This window comes from Vombatus ursinus, unplaced genomic scaffold (genome assembly GCF_900497805.2).
Source record: "Vombatus ursinus unplaced genomic scaffold, bare-nosed wombat genome assembly UNPS02014778.1, whole genome shotgun sequence".
Taxonomy (NCBI): domain Eukaryota; kingdom Metazoa; phylum Chordata; class Mammalia; order Diprotodontia; family Vombatidae; genus Vombatus; species Vombatus ursinus.
In genome coordinates, this window is record NW_020954556.1 from 62,170,414 (window position 1) to 62,194,173 (window position 23,760).

A 23,760-nucleotide genomic window follows, 5' to 3' on the forward strand; every position below is an offset into this window, starting at 1 on the left:
GCAAAGACTTCTTGAAATGTTAGAATATTGTAGAAGAAATTTGTGCTTTTGATAGTGTTCGGGATATAATGACCTCTGAGTTTTTTTCTATAGTCGAAAAGTAAATCACTTCTGTATAATTTTCTAAAACAAAATAACAGTGCCAAAAGATAGTTGAAGGCTTCTTCTGCTTCTGGGAGCCAAGATGGGGGAATAAGAAGTAAGTCACTCTCACCCTCCCTTATTGACCTCTGAAAGGCCAGAAAATACTGCCCTAGGAAAAACCCTCAGAATGGCTGAGTCAGCAGAAAGACAGAGTCCAACAGTCTTGCAACCCAGGAAGCTTGGGGGATTAATGGGAAAGGCCCCTCTTGCTCTGAGGGAGGGAGAGCAGTACAGGATGGGAGGCAACCCAGCAACCTAGGGGCAAGCCCCACCTCAGCATACCAGGGGGACATCCTGAGCCCCAGTGTAGTGGAGCAGGCAAGCACCAACACCAGGACCCCCTGAGCACCTCAGTACAGGCAGGGGGAATCAGTAGACACCAGCTCAGAAAACCACCATGTGTGAAGGTATTCTCCAGCAACCAAATCTCCTGGTGCCTCAGCACAATTCCAGGAAGCACAACTCCAGGAGGCAAAGCTCCAAGCTGACAGACATCCTCCAGCAGCCAAAGAAAGGAGTGCAAGGCTTGGGTGAGCAGGAGTCAAATAAAGGAATGCAAGGTGTGAGTGAGCAGGAATACCCCAGGCACCAGACAGCCTACTCCCACCCCCAAGACCTCCAGTGTTGCTGACACCAGCCCAGCACCAGGTAAGCTGCCAGAACCCTATAGCCTCCAACTGCCAGCATCTGAGGCCCCAGCATACAAAACCAGTGACCAGGTCCAGGGCCCCCAGCACAAGAAGCTTGGGTCAGTGCTCCCTGCTCTCCAGCAGGAGAGCTCAACTTTTATTAAAAGTCAGGAAATAGGCAAATGCCATGAGCAAAAAGCAGAAATGGACAATGACCATAGATTCTTACTATGGAGACAGGGAAGATCAAGGCACAAATTCAGAAGAGGACAACATTGTCAATATAGCCACATCTAAAACCTCAAAGGGGAATATGAGCTGGTCTCCAGCCCAAAAAGCCTTCTTGGAAGAGCTTAAGAAGGATTTTAAAAGTCAAATAAGAGAGGCAGAAGCAAAGTTGGGAAAAGAAATGAGAGGTATGCAAGAGAGAGTCAATAGCTTGGAAAAGGAAGGACAAAAATTAACTAGAAAACAAGTCCTTAAAAAATAAAATTGGCCTAATTGGGAAAAAAAGTACCCTGAATAACTCCTTAAAAAGTAGAATTGGCCAAATGGAAAAGGAGGCACAAAAATTCACTGAGGAGAAGAACTCCTTAAAAAGTAAAATGGGCCAAATGGGAAAAGAAGTACAAAATCTAAAAGAAGAAAACAATTTGTTAAAAATTAGAATTGGGCAAGTGGAAGCTAATAATGCTATGAGAGATCAAGAAAGAGTCAAACAGAAACAAAAGAATGAAAAAATAGAAAGCATAAAATGCCTCATTGGCAAAACAATTGACCTAGAAAATAGATCCAGGAGAGACAATTTAAAAATTATTGGTTTACCTGAAAACCATGATGAAAAAAAGATCCCATATACCATCTTTCAGGAAATCATCAAGAAAAACTGCCCTGAGGTCCTAGAACCAAAGGGTAAAATAGTCATCAAAAGAATCCACTGATCACCTCCTGAAAGAGATCTCAAATTGAAAATGCCAAGGAATATTGTAGCCAAATTCCAAAATTACCAGGTCAAAGAGAAAATACTGTAAGCGGTCAGAAAGAAACAATTTAAATATCACAGAACCACAGTAAAGATTACACAGGACCTTGAAGCTTCTACATTAAAAGAGTGGAGGACATGGAATATGATATTCCATAAGGCAAAGGGTCTTGGATTACAACCAAGGATCAGCTACCCAGCGAAACTGAGCATAATCTTTCAGGGGAGGAGAGGGACATTTAACAAAATAAGGAACTTCCAAACAAAACAACAATATCCATATTATACTTTTTTTAATCAAAAGAAAGAAAATTCAACAAATATTTAAATATTGACTCCAGCAATCTATCTGCTGGAGTCATCATGTTAACTAATAATAAGTGCACCAAAATACTGATTAGTCAGTAGGGGTCGCTACATTTAGAATTAATTCATACAAGTTTCTTATTAGTGATTATTATACTGCAGGAGGCCACAATGGAAAAAGTAATTAATTTCAAAGTGATAATGCATTTACAGCAACAATTAGAAATGTATAACTGTAAAAGAGCAACATTTAAAAGACAGATTACATTTAATAAAGTTGCACAAGAACATCCAATTGTAAAATTACTGATCTGCAACAATATTCCTTAAAGAGGCACTTAAAATAGCCTGACTCCATGAAGGGTGACCTAATTACTGTAACTAAAATCACCCTCGTCACAGCAAGTCACAGCAAATTAAAAAAAAAGGTTGATATTAGAATACTGCTGTTTAATACTTAAGAGAGGGAGCTGAGCCAGATAACCGGAGGCAAGGTTCCCAAGCACAGAATTCTATCGTGTTTAGCATTCCCTTGACCTTAGGAATGGAATGTAAGGAGAGTGGCAGAACTCATGTCAAGAGAAAGTGAATCCAAGGCTACGTTTGTGCTGGGACACAGATCATTACCTAATGCCAATCCACCCTTTTGGGCTGCTGGCATTGCTGTAAGGTCTATCACTCATCACAAGTGAAGGAACTGTATTCATGAGTAGGAATTCTACCTTTTATTAAAAACATGAGATGGTATAAACTTAAACAAAGGGAACCCAAACACAAGCACACAATGAAAAGGGACTACGTACTGACGGTAAAAAAAAATATGATACAAACATCTGGTATCCTATTTCTTATAACAAAATGATGGAAATCTCAAACATTACTTTTGCAGTCAAATATTAAAATATTCACTTCTAAATATATCTCAAAGAGGAAAAAAAAAGAAATGCACTCTATCATTACAGTGTACTCCAAAAATACAACAATCAAAATATTTACTAAAGTAGGAGGAAAATGGATTATGGTTAGACTTTTGTTCCTTTATATCTACAGTGCCTAGCACAGTAGTACATGACACATACTAGGTGCTTTCTGAATGGAAGAAAGAATGAATGGGCAGAGACTAGCTCCTGAATAGTCTTACAATGCTGATGAAACCATACAATCTAAGTAGTGTTCATTAATTCCTATACTCCCACTGCTAGTGAAGCAAATGCTTCCCTCATTTAAATATAGACTGTTCTTTCTAAAGCTTCATTATCCAGAAATTTTCAAGACAACATATTTGTCTGCTGCTTCCCAAATTTTAGTTAAAGTGTTGGACAGAGAGTTTTTTTGTTTGTTTGTTTTGTTTGCTGTTTTTCATTTATTTGTCTATCTATTTATTTATTTATTTTACTGCTTCTATCCCCTTATTATACCTTTAGTAAAAGATCACTTAAAAATTGAGGCTTAAATGTGGATGGCAATGCTATTCTATTACCAGACCATTCTAGCGAATATTGAAGAAGTAGGGTTTCTTAATGGCTGGTAAAACATTTCTCAACTTTTTAACTCCTCACCCAATGTTACCTCACCAATTTAATCTATGCACCTTTGCAACAATTATGTTATTCAGGATATAAAATGCTATTATAGTTAAGATATCATAAGAAAGTTGTTCCAGCATATGATCACTATATAGGAAGATGATAGCAGAGGGAATTTTATCATACATTTCTATCATTTACCTCAAATTATGCAATAGCAACACATTATACAGAACAACTAAAATATGTATTTGAATACTAAGAATAGAGTGTTCTACCTATGTTTAAATGCTGGCAATCAAAATCAACAAAGACGATTTAAAAAATCCCTTCCTTCATCATGGTAACCCTCAAACCGCATTCATGTGAAAATTACAATATTTAGGCTATCTCTGCCATTTTTTAGAACTTAAAACAGCCTAGAAAGTGAAACTTAAAAAATAAGTGGCCACATCTGCATATCTTTTAATTCTGCTAAGCATATACAAGATATATTGTCCATAAATTCAGCTTTTAAAAAAGGAGGATCCACCTCACAGCAAGATAGTGCATGTGCCAAGAAAACAGTAATATGCAATGATTTTCTTTCTATTACTAATAAGAGAAAAAAAAGGTCAGGAAAAACTTCTTAAGGTACATTTAGTTTTTTGTGTTTAGTTGTGAAACTCACAAAAGAGTCAGTTCCACCAGTTGATACAAACATGTGCTCTGTGCAATTATAAACAAATATCTGAATGTTGTATATTTCTCTAGGAATCCAAAACACCTCAATAAAATGTTAAAGGGAAAAATGTCTGTATTACTCTATTGTTAATTATCTGCTACAATCTATATACAGCCCATCTGTGAATATTGCTGAATACATACTATTCAGTCAAACGGTTCATGTTTGGCATGCCTACTAAGCAAAATACCTTTCTGGACAATGAAGAATTCTCTGGGAAAAGTTTACATCCCTTAAAAGAAGAATTTAGAAAAGCAAATATGGTTTCCCAATTAAAACAAAGGAATCATACCCAGTGATATTTTGACAGTCAAAAAAAGTCTATGCTTTTTATCTCAACACAAAACACAAAATTATCATGTGTCCTATGCATCAAATCAGATTTGTAGAATGTTTGAGTAAGCTATATATCAATTAAAGAGGAATATTATATAATTTCCAATAAAATATCCAGTTACACTTCTCCCAAATTTAAAGCCTATATATTGCAAACCAACATTTTAACAAGGCCTTAGGAAGATAGGTTTAATCTGAAATATATCTAAATATGTTCCCAGATCCTATCGTATTGCAGTCATATACCTGACAGTATGATTACTATTAAAGTTATACTGATCATTAGGAGACGCAAAAGGTCAATGAAAATATACACATCAGGATTTCTGTTGTTTCATAGACCACAATGCTAAAATTGATGACGTATAGTACAACACAAGTTGGTCACTTACCATGGATTTGGTGAAAGGTCGGGCCAAGGTAAATAGCAGGGTATACACCCACCAGTTGTGATGAATGGATGAATAAATCATATTTCCAGGATGCACAGCATTAGATGTGACTCCATGGGGAGACAAGCGGCAGTGAAGCTCATTAGAGAATAGTATATTGCAGAGCTTGGAATGGTTGTATGCTAGCATAGCCCAGTACTCTTCCTTAGATGGAGAAAGCAGGCTCAAATCAAGTTTGCCTGAGGAATCATTAATATCAGTAAACCTAAAAAACAGGAAAGATAACTTAAACAACAAACAAGACAGACTTCCTTACGATTTTATTTTGATAGAAGCAGCATAGACTCTTTAAAACCCATGTTAAAATACATGTATGGACTGGTCAACTACAAAGGTCAAAGGGATATGTATGTTCTCAGTCACAATCATGAGATCAGATGGTTGTATTTAATTCTTTTGGGGAAATGTGTTTTAAGGAAAGGGAACTTTTTTTTTTTTGGTTGGTCAATGGGGGTTAAGCGACTTGCCCAGGGTCACACAGCTAATAAGTGTTATGGGTCTGAAACCAGATTTGAACTCAGGTCCTCCTGAATAAAGGACCAGTACTCTATCCACTGTGCCACCTAGCTACCCCAGAACTTTTTTTTTTTTAAAGAAAATCTTTATTGTGTCTGAAAACATATCACAAAAATTAAAATGAAATAAAAATTCTTCAGATGGATGGAAAAGTATCATGGTGTAACAGGAAGAGCTTGAAAGACTACACCAAACCATGATATGGGAAGAAGTTAGAGACAAAACCAAGGGTCTGCTGGTAGAAGCTCAGCCTGGCTTGGGGAAGGTGGCTGGGGTGGGGGGTAGAGACCGCTGAATTTTCATTATGAACATTTATATTTTAGAAATTAGCAAACACTAAAGGACTTGATTTATTGTATAGTTGATTATCTACAATTAAGAAAATCAATGAGAAAATGTTAATAATACTGATTAAATTTAAAAGTGTGTTGTGAATTTTCAGATAGTTGGTTGTTAAATATTTCCCAGCATACCCCTGCAAAAGACATAGGCTGTAGTCCTAATTTTTTCATTTACCAGCAAGAGCAAATCAATTCATCCCTCTGAGGTTCATTTGCCTCCTCTTAAAAAATGAAAATAGCACTACTTGTCATGCCTTCTTTTCAGAGAAACTAGGATTTAGAGCTAGAAGAGACCTTAAAGATCATCAGATGATGAGGCCCAAAAACAGAGGCCTAGAAAAATTACATGATTAGCCCAAGGTCACAAAGACAGAAAGTGTCAGTCTAGATTCAAACTCAGGTCCTCCAATTTTGAACCTGAGGTTCTTTCCACAGCATTATACAATAAGCTCACAGAATTGTGAGATAAACTTTGTAAATTGTAATGTTCTCAAGAGATTGGAACCATTACTACTCTTATGATTAAAAAAAAGACCAAACCTGAATCTCCCCTAAAATAATGTAAATCAAAAACCCAACCCAATCATATCCAAAGATCTGACAGATTCTTCATAACTGATCATTTGTGTATATATAGCCATCTTTAACATGTCAAGGGGAATTTTTTTTTCAAACCACGAACAAGAAGTTCAAGGATAATTAAATTAAATGAAAAAGAATATTAAATGAGTGCAGTTTTGGAAGTAGAAAGATATCACATTCCTAACCTTTGACTGGGTTACTTTGGATTATTTTATCCAGGACTAGAGCACTGTATATTTTAGTTTGAGCATCCAAGTAAATAGAAATGAGTCTTGCTGCCTTGCAGACTCTTTTTGAGATTAAAAATTAATGATTATAAAGGGGTTAGACCCTTGGTAACTTGCCATCAATAGTATTATGCATTTAAAAGATAAATGTAAACAAAGCCCAAATGAGTTCTGGCAGAGTATAATGTTCTTAAGTACCCCCATGGCAGGATGGGACACAAATCAAAGTAACTAGTTGATGTTTTATAATTGGGTCTGACAGAGTCATTAAACACCAGCTGTTTGTTTCTTTTCTCTGCCCCCCCCCTTTAATAACAACAAAGTACAGAAGGTCCTAAAGAAATTTACACTAACAAAAGGAATTTCTGGGATGGTCTAGGCTCTGTTAAGTAAGAGCTCCTTCCAATTTGGCTTCATAAAATTGAATTTGCCTTTGCATAGCACAGTAAGAACATTTTCACTTTATGCCCAAGTGTTTTATAGACCATTGTTTCTGAAATCCAAAACAAAAGATAAAATGAATATGATAAAATATTATTTTCCTGGGACACAGGCATTTTGGGAGATGAAGATGCCAAATTATGGCAGATGAAGAGTAAGTTTATTTGAAGATCAAAATACGCATTTTATAGAACCCAATTCAAGAAATCTCTTATGATACGAAATACCCTGGCAGTCCTGTAGGAAGGAAAGGTCAAAATTAGAAACTTCATCAGTTCTCTAAACCATCAAGAGTTTAGTTTAACACAGTGAGCATTCATTAAACATACCGTCTCCACCATGCACTGGGTTAGGCTTGCAGGTAGCCAAATAAACATGGAAGGGACGCTGAACTAAAGAAATTTTCATTCTACTGAATTTAATGCCAACTCTTTGGCTTTCTAACTCCATGTCCAAAATCTTTAGGAAAATTGTACTTTTTTACCTAGTCACCCAAAGACAGTATCCTAACTGAATAAAGCCAAATTATCTATTCTACATAAGCATATCCAAGGACTAAAGATAACACAACAGAGTCAGAAAATTAAAGTAAATACAGTAAATATTTTATAGTAATAAACAATGGTGTAAATTGACAGAGTGATAGACTTGGTAAGGACCTCAGGCATCATCTAGTACAACCTCTTCTTTTTACAGATGAGGAAAATGAAATTCAGAGACAATAAGTGATTTGACCAAAGTCACAAAGTTAGTGGCAAGAACTAGGGATCAAAACTAGATTTCTATAGTGCTAGTAAAGGGTTCTGGGAGTATAACAAATTATGTTTTGCAGGTCTTCCAACTTAACTATTGGCTTTGCATTGAGGGGCTAATGCTAAGGAGACCCAAACACAAAATTGCAAAATCAACCATTATTTTATAAGTCTCCAAGTTCCCACAGGGCAATGCATTTCCTAATCTCTTCTGACTTCAGACAAATTTCATTACTTTGCACTCTAAGCACAACTTAAACCCTTCACTTTATTGGGTAAATAGGACAGTGATATGTAAATTCTGTGAAGATGATAAAATCCCTTCCTGCTCCCTGATACAGAAATAAAAGTTAAATAATGCCATAACAAAACATGATTCACCCAATCTAGGCCTCGTCCAATTGATCCTAAGTTGAAGGTAATAAAAATACAAGCTAACAAATGCCTCTCCAGCTATCAGTATGCTCAAGTTCATTCCTCTTATCTTATGAGCAGTTCTCTTATTTACGACCTACTGATCTCTTACCACTATAACTCTGGGTAAGTCACTTATACTCTTAACCATTTCCTCAACTAAAAAAAGATATCACTGGACTAGATGATCTCTTTGCAGCTCCATATACTATGACCCTTTACCTTCAAATATCAATATATATGACAACCTTTAAATAAGGTGTGATGTGGTATAGTAGAAAATATTCTGAACTTAGGATCAAGAGACTGGTTTCATGGCCTCTGATATTTGCTCTTATATTATTATAGATTCTTCATCATGGAAAATCATTTCAGTCCTAGAATTTAGCCCTCAGAAGTACCCCTCTCTCTGATTGGATGGACCCTGCCAAGACCTCCATTGAAGGAGGTGCCCAGTTCAGTCATGACTTCATTCCTCTGGAGGCTGCTGTACTCCAGGACTTTCTCTACTATGCCGCTCATGTAGAATACTCCCACCTCTTTCAGATTCCTATTGGAATTTAAGCTGGAGTAGAAGGGAAAAAAAGGAGGAAAAGAAGCTTTTCCATGTCAGCAAGATAAATCTGGCTTCTCCAAAGACAATATGGTTAACCTTGATAGAGCAACTAAGCAAGAACTATATGATATCTGCATCTCCTGACCTGATTAAAAAAAATGCCTATAGAACTTCAATAATTCTAGCCTCTAACCCAGAGGGTCAGGAAAAGGCCTCTGATTCTTGAGTAACTGTTTAAATCTGATTTTAGACAAGATATTATCTTATTTCAATTTAATTGTCCCATGTGCATCATTCTTTTTGTCATCATAGCCTTCTAAGCATCAGAATAAATAACTGGGTTGGATGTCAGGTGGACAAAAGCAAGTCTATTCAAGTGATAGTGCTAAATTTGTCTCCAAATTCTTTGTGTGTATATGTATGTGTGTGTGTATATGTGTGTGTTTCTTAACATGGCTGTAGTTAGCTGTCACACGAATTTTAAGCCAGTGCTACTCTCTATTCCATTTTGTTATCTAAAAATTTTTCACAAGGAAGTAAGCTTCTCATTTAAATATAAAGTCCTTAAGATATTCAGAAACTCAATTCATTGCACTGATTCCTGAGAAGTCACTAAAATATAGTGAACTACTTGGGAAGGCTAATAAATATTTTGCCTTGGGGCAGTTGAATATAATATTTTCTGCAAACATAGGACTTTATTTTTCCCCTAACAGGGGGTCTTGACTCCAACGAAGAGATTCAGCCAAGGTTTATATAGGTAATTAGATATCAACACTTCCATTTTACAACATGGTTTAAGGCTCTGAGTCCTCAAGTCATCGAATAAGTACTTTCACAGAATCAGATTCAGTGTATATACTTGCTCTTGATAGCTGGAGAAGGGGGGGAGGGGGGAGGGAAGGGGAGGGGAAAGGAGGAGGAGAGAGAGCGGGGGGAGGGAGGGAGAGAGACAGACGGGGAGAGAGAGAGAGAGGGGAAGAGAGAGAGAGAGAGAAAGAGAAAGAGAGAGGGGGGAGGAAGGGGAAGGGGGGAAGGGGGAGAGAGGGGGGGAGGGGGAAGGGGGGGAGAGAGAGAGAGAGAGAATTTAATAGATTAACTTTTTTTCCCAAAGGGCATGAATACTGAGCCTAATGACCTTAACTGAGCAATTGTCAAAATATTAGTCAAAATGATGTTACTGAAGACCTTGTCCTAGGAACAATGTCACAGATGCTATAAATGGACAATCAGCTAAACACAGTTGCAGCGAGTCTGTGATGTTATGATGGCATTTAATTATAATGCCTCACAAAAAGCTCTGGCTTAAGAATCATAAGTTGAAGTTTTAGCTTGGTACTTTAGCTATAAACACTCTAGGACTACCGGCAAGTGACCACATCATTCTGAGCTTCAGATCCTCCATCCTTAAAATGAGGGTAAGAATACTAACACTTCCCAACTTACAGGTAAAATCCCAAAGCATGGCAGAGATGTAAACTCCTGAGATTATACTATAATAATGACATCATTACCAAAGGCCACAGATCAGGGCAATGTTAAGCACATTGGTATACAGGAATAGGGGAAAACAGAAATCAAAATGGTTAATTAATATCAATCATTTTATGGAGGCGCTTCTGGCCACATATTCCTTCTACAAATACTAGCTGAGCTAATTTGTAAACCAAGGATAATTCTCCAAGTTACTCAGCTGTAAGAAATTAGGATTTGGATCTCTAAGGTAGGAAAGAAAGAGATATGTTAGAGTTAAGAAAAGAACAAAGATGTCGTGCAAAATACCATTTGAGATACAAATTTACAAAGGGAAGCAAGCAGCTGACAATTCAACATAATCTCCCATTAAATAACAGCTCATTTAAACATATCCCATTGTGCCCTCCACATCTGGCATGTGATTGGAGTTGGCAGATTTATTTCCAGAGCTATCTGGCCTGCCCCACAGTAGTCTCCCTCATTCTGGAGCAAGGCTATTCTACTTTCTCTAACAAACCTGGTGTGATTCACAAAGATAAGGATGTACAGATTTTGTTACCACCTAATTATTAGATGTTTCATGTCTTTTAACACGAGGGAGGATTATTACCAGCATTTTCTCCCACTTCTTTCATTTCAGCGGTCATAAATTTTAAATGGCAAAAGTAAATCTAGCTGCAATGTGTCATTTATACCCTAAGCCCCTGTGTTTGGAAGTGATAAAGGTTTCAGTCTAACCCTTGGCTGGTCTCTCTCTTCCAAGTCCCAAGGGTTACATTTTATGGAAACATGATTAAAAAAATAAGCTTCATTCTGGGTCACTAAAACATTTCAGGACTTAAGAAAGAAGGAGGTGGGGGGTGGAGAGAAAGAACTGGAACAATTTTTCCCCCAGTTGCTCTACTGAAGGTAAAAGCTCTTAGCCACTGAGAAAATGTGAAACAGAACTCTCCCAAGTATTTATTAAATTGAACTTCACCTGTTAACTCTTTTGTCAGTATGAATGACTTTAGACAAATAAAGTGTTTATACAATCCAAGAAACAAACATGTTGAAATAATGATGAAATTTTCAAGCACCTTTTTTAGTTCACTGCATATTCTCCTAATGATAACAGGAAAGAAGCGCCATCTGATGTTTTAATTGAAATTTTAACCAAAAGAGGCATGGCCAGATTTCTAACATGTTCTAACTATAGTACTTCCCTTTCTACAATTACACAGCTAATGTCTGCATTGAATTCCCTAATTTCTCATTATAAAACAATTGGATTTCATCTAGCAGTATTTAATTGCATTGTTTCTCCTGCTAGAATAACTGCACATTCTTCTTGGTAGGATGTTGAAGTTGTTGAATGACAAATCAATAAAGGTCATGCCATTCAGATTTAATCAATTATTATTCCATCTCTAAGCAAAATCAATGAGGGACCTGAAATGCAGTAAAAAAACAAACAAACAAACAAACAAAAAAATCTGAATTCCTACAAACACTAGCCAAGACAAAATGGGAAAAAAAAAATTGAAACATCAACTGAAGATCAGTAAATTAAGGTCCACTAAAAATTGTATCCAATGCCTCATCATTGTGCAAAAGTGAACCTGGGTCCTAGAGGTGATTCCAATGTAGCAAAAGACATGACAGGCCCAACTATGCTGGAAATGCATGGATCTAATAAGTCATTCAGTATTTCAATCAGCATCAAAGGAGAATACTCAGAAAAAAGATTTAAGGCTGTAGTTGAAGCAAGGAAGTTGAAGATCATCTGGGCATCCACACATGCTTTTCACAGCTGAGGAAAACTCCACAGTGTCTGCCAATTCAAGCAGGGGTGAAAGTGAACAAAGGACTAAACAAAACCTACCTATGAGATTCTGAAGATACCACAACAACGCGAGCCGGGGCTGAGCGACACAACACGTCCTGAAGGAGCTGGACAAGATAAAAATGTCCCAGGTGATTCACCTGGAAAGTGGTCTCGAGATGGTCTTTTGTGAGGCTCCAGGGCAGGGCAAAGACAGCAGCATTGCAGACCAACACATGCAGAAGCCTGAAAAATAAGAGTGTTGACACTACTGATGTTGGGCCAGGAGAAGGGGTAGATCTGAGTATTTCTCATTGAATTGCTTAAATGGATCATTTATTTTGTAACTAACATTACCTCTTACAGCTATAGAAAGGGGGTGAATTCTTAAGCACCAGACCACACAAAGGAGTAACCAAGAATGGCATTTACAAAAGACAGTGATAGGTATTGGACATGTGATTTCAATGTTAGGGAACTTAAAAGTGAGGAAACTTCCTCTACCAATCTCTCTCTCTGTCTCTCTGTCTCTGTCTCTGTCTCTCTCTCTCTCTCTGTCTCTTTCTCTCTCTTTCTCTTTCTCTTCTTTGATTAAAGTGATCTCTGGGGAAGGAAGGGGAGAAAGATGCATTGAAAAATGTAGATGACAGAAAAAAAGTTATCAAGAAAATTTAATTTTAAAATGATTACAATTTTACTGAAAATCATATGAAGGGAGAAAGAATCTCAGAATCAAAAGCTACTTCAGTAGCCATCTAGTTTAACTCACAACTAAAGCAAGAATTTCATGAAATTACAGAATCTTGGGGATGAAGAGGACTTCAGAAGCCATCTAGTTCATCCCTTATTTGAAGAAGAACCTCTTCTATGTCCTAATAGACAAGTTACATGGTTTAAAGACCTCACGCGGCACACTTTCAAATAAGGAGAAGGTATCTTGTCCTCTAAAGGCATTTGTTTTTAAAGATTAGGTTAAAATCTACATTAATATAGCAAAACATTCTGGAATTTAGGTGATCTGTGCTAGAAAAGAAAAGTGAAATAGATATTTAGCTGTTTCCTATGTAATTAATGAATAGTCCTCTCATTCTTTCCTTTGTTACAGTATTTGTTTTTATGGAAACTTCTTACACATCTGTTGAAATACTATGTCCTTTCCGGGCACCAAAGATTCAGACTTTCAGATGTTTAAAGGGAATAAAAAAATTACTCATTCAAAATGCAAATCTCATGGCCATGAGGTTACGTGGGTTGTGTTGAAACTGTCTCCTAATGCTTAATCTGCTTTTTTAAAAATAACACCTTCCTACAGACTTAAAATGGAAACAATTTTGAATATTCTTCAAAGTCTTCTTCAAATTCTTCAAATATGGTACCATTAAAAGGGAAAGTAAATAAGGAACTGGTATAAGCTTATAAAGATAAGCTTATCCAAACTAATGTTACTAATTGGTTCTGTGTAGTTCTACATCAGACAAAATAATGTTACAGGAGAAAGTGCCAGTGGAATGTTTTATACACTCAATATACAATATGATTGTCAGTGGACTAATATCGGGGGAATTAATGCTTGTGGGGCTCAATCAGCTCAGATAATTGGGGACCAAGTGATTTGAGTATTGTCTGATAAGCCAAGTGACATGAAAATTGGGGGACAGGATGTAACAGGGTAGATTGTGTCCCTGAATGTAAGAGGGCTTACAACTGCCTTAAGGATGTTATCCTGACTATGGTAATTGGTGGAATAGGAAGAGCTATGAAATCAGGCCTTGGGTATTTGTGACTGATTGTGTCAAGAATCAGTGAGGAAAGAGAGATCAGGGAGGGATGGTTTTGAGAATTAGAGTGATAGAGGAAAGAACGTATAACCAAAGAGTGATGTGATGTCATGGAAGCTTTAAATCTGTGCAAGAAGTGAGTGGGTATTTTTGGGTTTAGATGCACAAAAATAAACTGCTAAGATATAGACTCTTAGATGAGGTAGATTTATCCCTAGGGGTAACCTTAGGTAGCCAATAAGATAGTATGTAAGTTGGATTCTAGTGTTTTCTTCATGGAACATATACAGCATTTTTAGATTAATGAGAGAGGTCTAAAATGATGTTACATCTGAATGGCACAATTGTCTCTACATTAATATAGACAGTGTGTGCCATTGGGGAGGAAGGAGCAGAAGATAGCACATTTGGACCCAGAGCTTAGAGGGTGATTAAAAGCAACGAGAATGGGTAAATGGGCCTGTAAAACAAGATCACAGTCAGATCTGCATATAACATGCGTGATATTACTGAGAAATTACTGAAGAAAGAGGGCAGTAGAAAAACTGGGAAAATTTGAGTGTCAGGGTCTTCTGAAATGGGTCCACCTCAGAGAATAGAGAAGGGCTCAGAAGGCAGTCGTGGATAAATCTGTCTACAGAATCTCAAAACGCAGTCATCACCACCTACCTCTTTGGTGCACTCAGTACCTATATTCTCAGGCAGCTGATAGGACAGGAAATTGATACAAAAAATGATCCCATAAGACACTGGATGATACAAATACTGTCACAGTGGAAAAGCTACTCAAATATTGCAATTTCTCTGGAATTGTACAGCTAGGGCATCAAAAAAAGGGGCTTGCCTAACTCTCTGGGTCTACCTTCTGTCAATGCAATTACTGTAGAAGGGTCACTTGATTTACTGCCAGTTCAAAGAGCTTCCTGTGCTCTCCCATCTCTTAGAAGATGCCTAGAGGCAGTATCATGGTAGGAGAGGCTATGGCTCTCATTAGGAATTTGGAAAGAAGTTACTACCTTTTTGCTCTCACAGTTCAATTGCCTGAACTCTCTGATTGTGCTAACAGCTATGCAGACACAATCTATTTATAGCTAGGAGTTCATATTCTAGAAAAGCAGGAACATGTAAATAAACTTGAAAAATAAGAGTGAGTACAATAAAAATGTCACTTATATGGATTTTTTTGGTGTTTTTTTTTCTGTGCTTTTCTATGCAATATGATTTTTCACTCTTGCTATGTTATTTTATGTTGTTCCATTTTACTCACTCTCAGTTTTGCCTAGATTGGCCTGCTTAGTTTTTTCCTGTGCCATGGGAGGAATGTTCTTTCTTTCCCTCTCTAACTCATGACTTCCTTCAAGACACCAAAGACTCAGAAGGCTTTCCTAACCCTCCCCCTCATCACCACCCTGCCCCCCTCCCCTACCCCAGATCACAGATTCTAGAGCCTTACCCACTAAGGTCATCTTGCATATATCTTGTACATATTGTCTATGTATTTATTTACATGTCTTCCCCATTATAATGTAAGCTCCTAGAGGGCAGGGATTGTTTGTCTTTCTCTTTAGCACATCACTTGGCAGGTAGCAAGCACTTAAAAAAAGTTTGTTGATTAATCGAAAAGAATAATCTTAGAAGCTGATTCCTGCAGTGCTCACTTAGAAATGACTTTAAGAGAAGTATGAGGGAAAAAATAAAGCCCTACAGAGAAAACAATAATGTCTCTGACTGTTACCTGTCATTCTGGCCCAAAGGTGTATCCAGAACACATGGGACATGAAACAAAATAACCTGATGCAAGAGACCAAAGCAAAGCAACTGAAAGCCCTGGATGACCCCGGAGTCTCTCCTTCCTCTCCAAATTCTTATATCCATCATTAATGTTAATTGTATAACCCCAGAGTTAAAATATGCTTCCTCTACCTAAAAGCTGTCACCCTCATCCATTAAAACAGGAGACAAGAATAGGAAATTGTGCAATACCTGCCTTCTTTTAATTGTGAAGCCACTTAATTGGCTTGTACTTTTGCCTCATTTTAATGAGGACTTTATTATTCTAACGGTGCTTTTGGTAAGTTTCTTATTAAAAGCCATCACAATTGCAAAGGCTTGAAGATGCTGAACATTTACAAAATATCAAAAGGGATTTCAAACTACAAAGGCAAGCTGAACATAAAAATAATATCATTTCAAATCAAATGCCATTAATCAGCATATTTTCATGATATATTAGCGTTCTGTCCCCTGGACTTCCTTAGTTTTCAATTTTTTAAATAATTTATCAAGTACTTTACCTAAAACAACAATTACTTTAAACAACAATGTTAAAAACAATTAAACATATATTATATTTCTATATCTGTAACAGCTTATTTCTTACTCCCTTTGACTCTCTGTGTCTGAAGCTTGTAAGTTTAGAGCTGGAAAGGCCTTTAGAGATAATTAATTTCAACCTTTTTGTTTCATATATGACAATACTAAGGGACAGAGAGTCAGTGACTTTCCCAAAGTCACTTTTTTCATTCTCTCTTTTTCTATCTCAGTATTTGTGTATCTATTGTTTTCTTTTTATGTGGTCATTGCCTCTGCATGGACAATCCTAGTTCTGGTTCTACTGCATGCAATTCACATTCCATTACAAAATCTTTTCAGGTATCTTTATTTATAAAATATTTACAATTTTCCACCTTCAAAAATGCCCTACTTCAATGCCCCATCATGGCAGGGAGATAACCCTGTGTCCTTCAATGTTGTGCTAGCAGAGTATAAAATGTGGCAGGTTCTTTACAATGCTGATAAAATTTCTAGTGAGGTTTTGAAAATCGACCCATTGGGCTATGCAAGACCTAGCCTGGCTAAATACCAAAATCATCAAATAATGAATTATTAGGCCATGACGATCTATGAAATAAAGAAAAATATAAATTAACCATTGACCCTCTGCAATTTCCTTATCTTTTTGTAATAATTGTGGCAAAGAAAAGGGAGTATATTAAGAATGATAACCATTAATATTCTAAAGGTACAATATTTGTCCCCCCAAAATCAATATGTTGACATAGAACTGGAGGAACTGAACCACATCAACATGGAAATTCTGCCTATAAATTAAATCATAAAAGGTATAGAATATGCAATGAAATGGAAGTTTTGCAGAAGTTCTCTACTGAGAGACAGACAAAGAAGTCAGCAGAATTGGTTCAATCATGAGTTCAAAAGAAACAAGAAACACTTTATGGAACACCTGATCTCTTCTCCTTGCAGTGCTTATGATGAATGTAAAAAAAAAAAAAGACAACCATGAAATAAATACTGACGTGTCAACGTGTGTTATATAAGATGAAGTTATAGAGAAATTTTACAAAGAAATTGATGAAAAAAATCCTTCAGATTTAGTACATGCTTTTATACTTAGATACTTTAGTAGAACACATTCCTCATGTTTTACTGAGAAAATCTGGATCATTTGTCTTGAATTCTCTCTCTTTTTTAAGACTCTAAAACTTGAAATCCCTTGACATCATCCCCCACTCAGTTGTCCTTTCTTTCTAATGAAGATATGGCCTCCTCCTGTTAAGAGTAACTAGTCTTCTTTTCCCATTGATCCCATCTCATCTCATCTCCTCTATTAGATTGCCCCCACAATCATCTCCTCTCTTTCTCTAAGCTTAAACCTCTCCTAATTTATTGATTCACTTCCTACTACCTATAAACATAGCCAGGTACATCCTAGCCTTTAAAAAAAAAATCCACTTATTTGACCCTACCATTCTTTGAAGCTCTCTTCCTATAGCACTCCTTTCTTTCACAAACTACCAGAAAAAAAAGTTGTCTATATTCATTGCCTCCACTTTTTCTCCTCTTGATTCTCTCTCAATCCTTTGCAATCCGACGTCCAACTTTATCATTTAACTGAAATAAATTGTTCTCTCTAAAGTAATGTATATATGTATATATGTATATGTATATATATTTTTTTCACAGTGACCTCATCAATATGTTATGGGTTAAATTTTCATCTCTTCACAGAAGAGTGTAGGATCTATATATCTAATCTCGGTGTCTATCCTGAGTTCTAGTCCCACATTCCAAAATAAGTATTGGACACTTCAATCTGGATATCCCATAGGTATAACAAACTGAGCATGCTGAAAACAAATTTCATTATCATTTCTCCAAAACCCAACTTTCTTCTGAACTTCCCTATTTCTGTTGAAGGCACCAACATCCTTCTAGTCAAGCAGATTTGCAAACTCAAAATCATCCTCAACTCCTCATTCTTCCTCATCCACATAAATATTCAGGTGCTGAGTCTTGTCCTTTCTACCAACAAAAGAGCTCTTGTGATCAGTTTCTGTCTCTCTATTTACACAACCATCAACTTGACTCAGACCCTTATTACCTCCACTAGTCTCCAAAGTTAGATCATGACCCTATGAAGGGAAATGGCCTGATCAACCAACTGGAGGCTGGGAAGGTGGGCTGCATCCTTTCTACGCTATAGTCAATTTGGGGGCTTATCTCTGAAACCATCACACCTTTCCTAACCTCCCGAGCTGCTAGTATATCCCCATGTGAAATTACCATTAATTTACTTTGTATGTTTTACACACACTAATTTTGCATTTTGTATATATCTACGTGTGGATATGTAGTCCCTGAATAAAATACAAGCTCCTTGAGGACAAGAATGTTTCATCTATGTCTTTGTGTGCCCAGCACTTAACAATGCCTACTACAGATTGGGGACTTAAAAAAAACTTTTTGAATAACTGGTTGATTGCAAAGTTGGCATAATGGAAGAATGGTGGGAAAGGTTGGAAAATATCATTCAAGTTTAAAAAGGAAAACAGGACAAAGCTTTATAGATTTCATAGAAAAAATATGCTTTTATAGTATGAATAGTAAATTTTAAAAGAAACTTAGAATGTACTAAACATGATAAATTCCAAACAAATTACAAAAATGAAATGACTATAGCTTAATAAGAGAAAAAATGGCTGATTATAAATATAGGAGTCATTTCTGAATTAGCTGTATATGTACAGTTAGAGTATCAACTTTTTTGAACAAAGATAAAAATCTATACCAAATGAATACAGAAGTATAAAAATAAGATGTGGCATATAGTTGCAACAATTCCAGTCTAACCTTTTAATAAACCTATTTACAAGGAAAATCAGGAATTGGCATAAGGAAAAATATCAAAATGGATGATGATAGGTCCTATAAAATTGTAACCAATGTAAAGTAGTCACTATGGTGAAGAGGTGGTTAAATAAAACAGAAGACTGGAGCGGCTAAGGGAGAGTAATTTTGTTCTATTTTGATAGTCTTAAAAGTGAAATAGAAAGAAGGGGAATTCTATATGCTAGAATAAAAATGAGGAAAAAGGGATAAAACTTACTATGTAAGACAATTGGGGTACTTGAGAAAAAATATATGCATGCATGGAAAAATCAGTAGCAGGAATCAAATACATTTTACGTTACCTGAATTGGAAAAAGAAGGGTTCTATATATACAAATATGTATGCGCACACATTCACACTCATAAAAAGTTTGGTTTAATAATACATTAAGGTCAATAGGGAAACAGGAATAGGGAAAGAGAGAAGAGGAGTTTTAGGTGAGATTAAGTTGGAAAAAGAATCATACAAGCAAAATAAATTTCAAGACTGGGTAGTAAACTGTAAAGGTGGGAATAAAAGGAAAGGAAATAAGAACAAGTGATAGGGTTTAGAGGAAGGACAAGAGAGAAGAAGCAATGGAGTGGAAGCAGATCATTTAATTATACTTTACTAATATTTATAAAATTCTTTCTTTTCTTTTATTACATTCTCTTTTTTAAAGAGAAGAGAATAAAATATCTAAGAGGATATGATAGAAGGAAATCAATAATTAATCATCATAATTGTAAATGTAAATGGTAAACTCTCCTGCAAAATAGAAGAGGATAGCAGGATGGATTAGAAACACACTTAAAAACAGAGACTGACACGGAGTTTAAAGAATAAGTTGGAGCAGAATTTATTATGTTTCAGGTGAACTTAGAAAAGCATGGATAGCAACCACAAGCTTAGAAATAGAAACTGTTAAAGTAGACATAGTTAAAAGAAATGAAAAGGAAAATTTCATTATGCTTAAAAGCACCACAGACAATAAAATAATCTCTCTCTGTGTCTCTTGTCTTTCTGTCTCTCCCTGTCTCTTCTCTCTCGCATATACACACACACACATATATACACATATATGTATGTATGTTATGTGTCTATATGTGTGTATACACACACATATACACATACATACACACAGACAGACATACCAAATGGCATAGCACCTCTGTTGTTTAATAAAAAGTTATTTGAATTACAGAGAGAAATAGGGAGAAAAACTACAAAGGTACGGAACCTTAATGTGTCCCTTTCAGAATCAGGTAGATTCAACAAAAAGGTAAAGAAGAAAGAAATTAAGGACTTGAAGAGAATTTTAGGAAAAATCTATATACAAGTACTCTAATAATTAGCAACTGAGATTAGAAAAGAATATTTGTTAACTGTACAAAGCACATAGAGAAACTGGATATATGATATGGCATAAAAACATCATAAACAAATGTAGATTTGTTAACCACATCCTTATTGACTACAAAAAAATAAAAATTACTAATTAAAAGTCAATGATGAACCTTGAAAATCAAAGCAAACATTAACAAGTTGAAAGCAAATAAACCCCCCCAACACACACACACATACACACACACACACCCTGTTGAATTGGCAAATAAAGCTAGGTGTTTTTTGAACTGATCAAATAAGAAATTAATTTTAAAAGAGGGAGAAAAACAAAACCGCCAATATAAAAAGCAAAAATACAGAATTCACAAGAAAAAAAAGAAAATAAAGCAAATTATTAAAGCTTATATTGCCCAATTTTTTTGCCAACAAAATTGGTAAATGGAATGAAGACTTATGAGTCAAAGTTTGTATAAAATGCATATTAAGACATTCATATATGTATATGCATGCACACACAATTACAGTTATGTAAGTATGTACATATATATGTATATATATTGTTGTTCAGTTGTTTTCAGTTATATCCTACCCTTCATGACCTCATTTGGGGTTTTCTTGGCAAAGATGCTGAGGTGGTTTGCCATTTCCTTCCCCGAGAAGAAATGAAGTCTATATCTATATGTATATGTATACACACATATATGTATGTATATACATGCGTATATATATATATATATATACGCATGCACCAACATAGTATGCATATACACACATCAATTAAAATCATATATATATACATATATATGTATACACACACACACACACAAACACACACATACATACATACACAATTATACACAGTATATTTAGCCATTCACTAACTGTTAGTCATTTTGGTTGTTTTCTATTTCTCCCCTTTTTTTCTGATAAAAAGAGAAAAGTAAATTTAAATGACTTTGAAATATTACTTCCCATACATCAAATCTGCAAAAGTAACTAAAATTTAAAACACAATAGTGTTGAGTTTCTATATATACAGATACATTAAACATCACTTCTGAAATCAAAAACTGCTAGGATCTTTTTTGGAGATCAGGACACCACAAGAATCATAAAATAATCATATCCTTAGATTTAATAAATGTATTATTGGACAAATACTCAAGATGATGTAATAAAAATTAATAAGGATAATAAAAACTCAATTTCTAAATCACTTTACTTACAACAACCATATGAAGTATGTAGTGCTAACATTATTATTTCCATTTTACAGCAGAAAGTAAAGCTCTGATAGTTAAAATGACTTGCCTAAAGTCACACAGCTAATAATGAGATAAGTCAGAACTTAAACTCAGATCTTCTGAACGTAAGACTAGTGTCTTATGACAATATCATTCTACAACAACTATTTTAATTTATAAGATTTATTTTAAATTATTTGTTTTAAACAAATATTTAAATTAAATTAAATAATTAACTATTACGAATATAACACAAAAATACAACTATTGGTGGCAGAATTAAGAACTCATAGAATCTTTGTAGCTTGTAGAAGACTACAGAATAGTCTTGCAATATATACTAAAAGTTGCCAAAATAATCATATCCTTCGCCTCTACTACTAGGAATATACTATGACATTGCAGCTAAAAAAAATCTGTCCAAAAATTTTCATAGCTGCATTATATATAATTGCAAAACAAAACAAAACCAAAAACAAACAAAAAACCTAGAGGCACTTGAAATGTTCAACAATAGGAGAATGGTTAAGAAAGTTGTGGTACACTGATATAATGGAGTATTCTAAAATAAATAAAATGAACAATAAAAATAAAGAAAATTTGAAGGAACTTTATGAAATAATGCAATTTTTTTTTTAAAAAAGTAGAACTAAAAGAAAGGAATACATAATAACCATGATCATAAGAGGAAAAGTGAATGAGAATAAATAGAACAAGAATACAGATGGGAATTTAGAAGAGGGAAGTGAAAAGTGTTGTGATACTTTACGTATTAAAATTAAATTAATCTGAGTAATTACTAAGCAAGTCTATGTGCTTACATTGATGTTTAATGTTAAGATTTTATAAAAACATCTAACTTTAAATTTAAGATGCTATATTAATATTTTATTTGATGTCAGTGTTTCCCGATTTTTTTTACTCTCTTGAACACATAGTCCTTTGCTGTAATATTGTTATCCTTTAGCACAACAGGAAAGCACTGAATTAACAAGGTTCATTAATAATGCCCTTTAATAAGAAAGAATAAGAAAATCATGGCAAATATGGCTCATATCCCTTCTTTCTATATTGTCTCTGCTGAGATGATCCAATGTGGTTCTAATGATGATAACATTTGGGAAGGTGAATGGCCCTCCTCTAGATGTCTAGATGTCCTCTAGATCTACAACTCTGTAGATGTCAACAAACGTCTTGTGAGCCAAGGAACAGCTGCTCAATGGCAGCACATTTTAGTCACCAGGAGCACACTGTCTCACAGAGTCAGTGCAATAATCTGAAAATACCTCAGAATGCAATGGCAAGCTTTCTAAGATGCATGATGGCATGGGCTGATATGGTGGCTGGTGTTTTCACAGAATTAGAAAAAAAAATCAGAGAATTGAAGGAGTCTTTAGAAGATAGTTAATTCAATCCCAGCCTGAAGCAAAAATCCCTGCCACAACAATCTTGATGAACTATTATCCAGCCTTTACTTAAACGTTTCTAAATACGAGGAACTCGTTTTTGTTGTTCCATCATTTCTGACTCTTTGTGACCCCTTGGACCATGGGGTTTTCTTGAGCAAAGAGAGTGGAGTGGTTTGCTATTTCCTCCTCCAGTGGATTAAGGCAAACAGATATTAAGTGATTTGCCCAGGGTCAGAAAGCTAGTAAGTGTCTGAGGTCGAACTGGAACTCGGGTATCTCTGACTTCAGGTCAGCACTCTATCCACTGAGCCATCCACCTGCATATAAGGAACTCGCCACCTCCCAAAGCAATCCATTTCAATTTAGTTCTAACTTAGAATGTTCAACCTAACATTGAGCTGATATCTGCCTTTCCATAACTTTAAATCATTGTTCTGATTTCTAAAAGTGAGGGGTAAAGGTAAAACAAGTTTGAACCCTTTTCTACATGATAATCCTTCAAATACTTTAAGATGGTTATCAGGTTCTTCTTAAGTCTTCTCTTCTCCTGACCCATCCCCAATGCCTTTAACTGATCCTCATATGGCATGATATGAATAATAAT

At 35.6% G+C, this 23,760-nt stretch overlaps 1 protein-coding gene across 1 annotated transcript in view; it reads right to left on the reverse strand.

The window, feature by feature from the left end:
• The window catches only part of WWOX (WW domain containing oxidoreductase), a 1,192,599-nt gene that overhangs the window by 760,605 nt on the left and 408,234 nt on the right, over positions 1-23,760 (reverse strand). The window contains exons 7-8 of the mRNA XM_027865528.1: positions 12,269-12,454; positions 5,040-5,304 (exon numbers count right to left, since the gene is read on the reverse strand). Coding sequence (XP_027721329.1) covers positions 5,040-5,304; positions 12,269-12,454 — 451 coding nt within the window. The remainder of the gene's footprint in view (positions 1-5,039; positions 5,305-12,268; positions 12,455-23,760) is intronic.